The following is a 6,037-nucleotide window of genomic DNA, read 5'->3' as shown; positions in this document are numbered from 1 at the left end:
TGAATAGGATGTAGGGGTGGGATGCCAAGGTGGGGCTGGCCAGGGACTACCATGTTCCTACAACCACACTGAAAACTGGGACAGTCTGAGGACCTCTACTGTAGCCACCTGGACAAGGACGGGTCACAAGAACAGGTCTTTTCGGACCTCTTTAAGTCTCTGTTAAAATGTCTTTGTGGCTCACAATTCAAATACAGATTATTTCCAATTCAATTACCAATAATCTCTGGTCGGACATTGCTCTCACTGTTTTAAAGAAAGCCATTTCTGTTCTTTTTCTTTCTTTAAATCTAAGTAGAGAGTGCAAAGTGGAAAAAAAAAAAAAAAGAAAGAGCTGGGTTTCATGTAAACATTTTTATGTGTTTAATTTTTAAGGCACACAGAGTTTATGTACATCATCTTAATATCTAAAAACACAGAGTTTGCACTAGTAACAAGTGGTAGCCTATTCATTTGCCACATTTAGATGTACCATTATAAAGCTAGACTTGAAAATCTGACCTCAAAACAGACGTGAAACATGCATGATGGTGAATGCTAGATACAACCTCCAAAAATGTAGGGTTAACAAAGAAAGCTCACTGCCCGGTGGCAGCCCCTGCATGACACTGTAGCATCCAGTAAGAGGGAATACAAAGTAGCCACCAGATTATGGATTTTGTTAATCTCACTGGACATTTCTCGCTAAATCCCACAAGAGTTGCTGTTAACGCATTTTATTCCTTTAAAAAAAAAAGTACTTATTTTAAAGAGAGAGAGCACAAGCATGAGGGGGAGAGGGAGAAGGAGAGAGAATCTCAAGCAGACTCCATGCTGGGTGCAGAGCCCAATGCGGGGCTCCATCTCACGACACTGAAATCATGTGACCTGAACCAAAAACAAGAGTCAGACACTCAACTGATTGAGCCACCCAGGTGCCCCACATCTTAGTCTTTTCCAATAAATCACCCATACAGGAAATGCATATCTTTTTAAAAATGAGCTTTTAGCATCAACCACATGCTACAACCAACTGGACAAGAGGGTTTCTATAAGGTGTACGGAAATGTCAAAGGAACGCAGCCTGCTCAAGAATGCTCAGAACCAGAGGGGTCTGGATGAGTATCTACACAGCCTTCCGCACTGTCTCCCATGCCTTCGGTTGGAGCCCAGCAACCCAGCCCACACACCCTACAGATGAGAGGTTGGCTGTAGGGCAAGGTGGTGGGGAAGCCACAGATAAACCAGAAAACCCTTTGAGCCAATGGTTTTCTACTTCCTCCCCAACTTGACTGGTTACCAGAACTACCCAAGAGTAGTCATCACGAATTCAGTCTCCCTGGACTTTCCCGCCTGATCTCAAGGTGACAGGGTAAAAGGCAGAGAAGCAGCAAGAACCAGGCCAGCCCCACACCACATCACTGCTGAAGAAGTGCAGTGCTGGGTCTGAGGGAGGGTGGCCCTCAGAAGGAATCGAAGTGCACTTGGCTCACATTTCACCACAGGGCAGGATTCTCCAATTTGCAGCTCATGTTGAGCATCCTCGGGTCTCAAGAGAGGGGAGGGAGTGAGAGGCTTCCAAAAGGAAGCTGCAACAAAATGCCATGCGCACTTTCCTCTGCTGCCTGCCCTTGAACCAGAGGCAGCTGGCATCACCAATGTGGTAAAGGCAGAGCGGGGACCTCCCATAGCTCCTGGTCTCCGTGGGCCCTGTGGCTCCCTACAGGTGTGTGGACTCCAGTTCTTCACCTGTGAAACCTGATGGCAAGCATTCTCTAACTCAGCAGTGCTGAATCTTTTCTTTTTTTTTTTTTTCTGTTTTAGGTCCTCTACAGATGATCATCAAGGCATCACCAACAGGTCCCCTGACCTATTTCATAGGAATGGAGGAGTTGTGCGCAGTGTGAACGTCTGTCGAGAGACTCAGGAAGATGTCCACCAATAAATTATCAGCAATTATCTAGGTGAAGTGAAATTTTAGGTGGTTTCCTTAAATTCTGACATCACTGTAAAATATTGAAATACGCATGTATCATCTTGTGACAACAAAAACAGTATTTTCATTCCGAAAAAAACTTAAGCTACTCTTTTAGAGGAGAAAAATAAGCTGTATGTGATGATTACGAAAACTCTCAGAGACAGACGAATTTTTTAAAAATTGAAGGAGGACGTGAACCCAAGTCTAATTCGCTTTGGAACTTAAAACTGCAAAACACATGCCCTAATATCACGGATTATAGGGTCCGTGAATGCCAAAGAAGTAAATTAAGAAGTCAACTGGACCACTGGCGTGTGTCACAATAGATACTGGTGTTATTCAGATACACAAGTGAGTTGACAAATCACAAGGCCAGGTACCATTTGGTGTTGAGTGGATCGATGATACGGTATTTTTTAAAATATGGGCATTATGGTTCTTGGGAGGAATATAAAGGACGCACTCACAAAGGACACACCTTTGTCATAGCCTAGCTCATACAGCCGAGACATAAGACAGAAATCACGCTGGCTTCACATCATTCTTTTTGCAACATCTGAATATGCATGTTCAATCTCCTGGTCAGCTGGACATGTATTCGTGAATTCATCCCTAGCATAAGCATTGTTCAAGTATCTCCAGATGCCAGTCATTTCAGAAGGAAATTCAAAATCTCTGTATCTCTTGGCCACGATCTGAAAATCAAGAGGAAATAATCAGCAAAGGAAAAACCTACTAATGTAGACTATTAGGTCAGACAGTCCACTCTTTTGAGGCGTGTGATATATTCTCTTTCTCAAGTTCTGATGTATTCTTCCTACAGTCAGTCAGGCTACCCCAAACTGCACTTCAACTTCGCAACAGGAAAGTTCATGAAAATATTGGGCTCAAAACAGTGGTTCCACACAGTCCTGCCCACCAATGTATCCCAGATAGTCCTTGGGATCCACTGTTATGAATTTGGTCTCTACTTCGATGGACTTCTCCTTGTATTGCCCACAGTTTGGGCTTTGTGTGTTCTGCTGCTGTATTGTTTGGTGTCTAAAGATTCATGAAGATATTCAGTTCTGGGATCCCTGGGTGGCGCAGCGGTTTAGCGCCTGCCTTTGGCCCAGGGCGCGATCCTGGAGACCCGGGATCGAATCCCACGTTGGGCTCCCGGTGCGTGGGGCCTGCTTCTCCCTTTGCCTCTCTCTCTCTCTCTCTCTGACTATCATGAATAAATAAAAATAAAAAAAAAAGATATTCAGCTCTGATTGTGTCAGATTCACCGTGAGGTGTTCTCTTTTTCCTACTTGCTGGGCCTCACCTCCTGAAATCCCAGATATCTGTGTCTATTATTCCTACAGATTTCCATCATTCTGTCACTGAAGAGATCATCTCATTGTCAACAAATGGACACAAATCCTTACCTTGTGGATGTGGTGGATGTGAGGACAGGGCACCTGAGGGTGAACATCATGGGAAACACAACAGTGTTTTCCAAAAAAACAGTGTTTTCTTTGGCTAGAGGGGCATCATTGGGGAATTCATCAGAATGGAGGGTATATTCTGTTGGGGACTCTATCAGATTCCTGGGGCTGCTGTCACAAAATACTATAACCCAAGTGGCTTAGGACAACAGAAACTTATTCTCTCACTGTCCAGGAGGCCAGAATTCCAAGATCAAGGTGTCAGCAGGGCACATTCCCTCTGGGAACTCTAGGGAAAGATGTGTTCTCTCCCCCAGCTTCTGGTAGTTCCTTGGTTTGCAGCAGCATAACTGCAGTCCTCCCATGACATTCTCCCTCTGTGGGTCTCTGTGCCCAAATTTCCTTTTTTTATAAGGATACCAGTCCCATTGGATTGGGGGGCCTACCCTACTCCAGTACAACTTCATCTTAAATAATTACATCTACAAAGATCCTATTTCCAAATAAGATCATATTTGGAGGTGTTGGGGATTTGGACTTCAACACATGAATTTGGGGGGATACAATTCATCCCCTAACAGTGACCCAGGGCTACAAAAGTCTGTTCTGGGGCAGCCCTGGTGGCCCAGCAGTTTCGCACCGCCTTCAGCCCAGGGTGTGATCCTGGAGACCCAGGATCGAGTCCCACATCGGGCTCCCTGCATGGAGCCTGCTTCTCCCTCTGCCTGTGTCTCTGCCTCTCTCTCTCTCTCTCTCTCTCTCATGAATAAATAAATAAAATCTTTAAAAATAAAAAAAGGTCTGTTCTGCTTTGTTGCCTCCTGTTGCACTGGTTTCTGGGATGTATGGATGAAGTGAACATGGGACTTAACACAAATTAGAAGATCTTTGGGACCTATTACTCAGATTTTGCAGGCCAGAAGCCATTGATGCAGCAAAAAAAAAATGATGATACAACCGTCAGAAACCCTCCTAAACTGTTTAACATGTCTTACCTGAATTCAACCGTACTGCTATTAGTGTTAAGAATTCTTTCCTTTGGGATCCCTGGGTGGTGCAGCGGTTTGGCGCCTGCCTTTGGCCCAGGGCGCGATCCTGGAGGCCCGGGATCGAATCCCACGTCAGGCTCCCGGTGCATGGAGCCTGCTTCTCCCTCTGCCTATGTCTCTGCCTCTCTCTCTCCCTGTGTGACTATCATAAATAAATTAAAATTTTTTGAAAAAAAAAAAAAGAATTCTTTCCTTTCATTTGCAAAATAAATTTTAAATTTTAACATTTTTTTAAACTTTAAATATGCTTTCATTTAACATTTCTGAGCACATTTATTAAGTGTATGCCTCCTACAGATATAATCTTGTTATTATGGTACATATTCTGAATTTAATACTTTGTTTTCTATCTTTTTCTGCATATTAATGTGTTTGTGTGTGTGTGTGTGTGTGTGTGTGTGTTTCTGGTAATACAGAAGCTATGGTCTATTTTAATTTTTCCCATGGTTTCCAATATAACCTTAAATAATAGAGATTCTCTATTAATTTGTGAAGTTTAGATAATACCTATTTACTCCCGATTATGGCAAATGAGGAAATTAGTACAACTACACTTTTTTTTTCCATTTCTTCTCCTTTATCCTCCTTCCATTAATTGTAAAAACATCCAGGTTTACCATGTTCCGATTCTGTTCTGCAACTATAATTCCCAACATTGTTTAGTCTTTAGTTCTGTCTTTGGATTTAAATAGGTTCTATGTTTATCATCAGCCTTTTATACTATACGCCTTCTCTGTTCCCGGATTCTTATTTTGATGATCATTTTATTACTTCATCACAGAAAAGTCTTATTTTAAAAAATGGCTCAGGAATACTGATTTTCTTAAGACCAGAAGTCCAGGTAAAAACAGCAATTTACCTAGATATGAAATTCTTACATCACACACTGTTTCCTTCGATGCTCTGTAACTATTAAAGCACTGTTTCCTGTTTTGTTTTGCTTTTTTTAAGATTTATTTATTTATTTTAGAGGGAAAGCATGTGGTGGGGGAAGAGGAACAGGGAGAGAGATTTAGAGAGAAAGTATGTTGTGGAGGAAGAGAAACAAGGAAAGAGAGAATCTTCAGCATACTCCCTGCCGAGCGTGGAGCCTGATGATGGGCTCAATCCCATGACCCATGAGATCATGGCTTGAGCCCAAATCCAGAGTTGGACACTTAACCGACTGAACCACCCAGGCGTCCTGTTTTCTGGGTTTTAATGTGATGTGGAAACATATGAGGCCAGTCTGAATTTCTTGCCTCCACAGGTGGCTTTACTATTTATTATTATTATTCTATTATTATTATTATTGCTATTATTATTCATATCGTCTGGATGCCCAAAGTGTTCTTTTGATCCTCAAAGTTCAGTAATTTATCAGGTATGTCATAGTGTGTTAATTATTCTGGACTATATTTTTCCAATCATGGCATGTTGTTCAAATTGAAGATTCAGATCTGCCTTTAGTACAAAATAATTTTCCCTCCTTCCTCTCTTTTCTTTTTCCTCTCCTGTTCTCTGGTTCCTGATTATGTACATCTAGGAAATCTCTAATCCCTTTTATCCCTTGGTTCTTCTCCATTCGATTTTGGATGGTGTCCTCAGGCCTGTCCCTCCAGGTCCCTGATGGGACCTGT

At 42.4% G+C, this 6,037-nt stretch overlaps 1 protein-coding gene across 2 annotated transcripts in view; it reads right to left on the bottom strand.

Annotated features, from left to right (window-relative positions):
* Window positions 1-339: 339 nt before the first annotated feature.
* CLIC6 (chloride intracellular channel 6) overlaps window positions 340-6,037 on the bottom strand; it is a 45,586-nt gene continuing 39,888 nt past the window's right edge. Inside the window, exon 6 of one of the 2 annotated variants that reach the window (XM_035709429.2) lies at window positions 340-2,652. In XM_035709429.2, the coding sequence (XP_035565322.1) occupies window positions 2,491-2,652 (162 nt within the window). In that variant the 3' untranslated portion in view covers window positions 340-2,490. Of the gene's footprint in view, window positions 2,653-4,150; window positions 4,561-6,037 lie in introns of those variants that run through there. The other variant, XM_049104790.1, reaches the window with a different exon arrangement.

This window comes from Canis lupus, chromosome 31 (assembly GCF_003254725.2).
Source record: "Canis lupus dingo isolate Sandy chromosome 31, ASM325472v2, whole genome shotgun sequence".
NCBI lineage: Eukaryota > Metazoa > Chordata > Mammalia > Carnivora > Canidae > Canis > Canis lupus.
The sequence above is the reverse complement of the archived record's forward strand: the minus strand, read 5'-3'. Positions and strand labels throughout refer to the sequence as shown.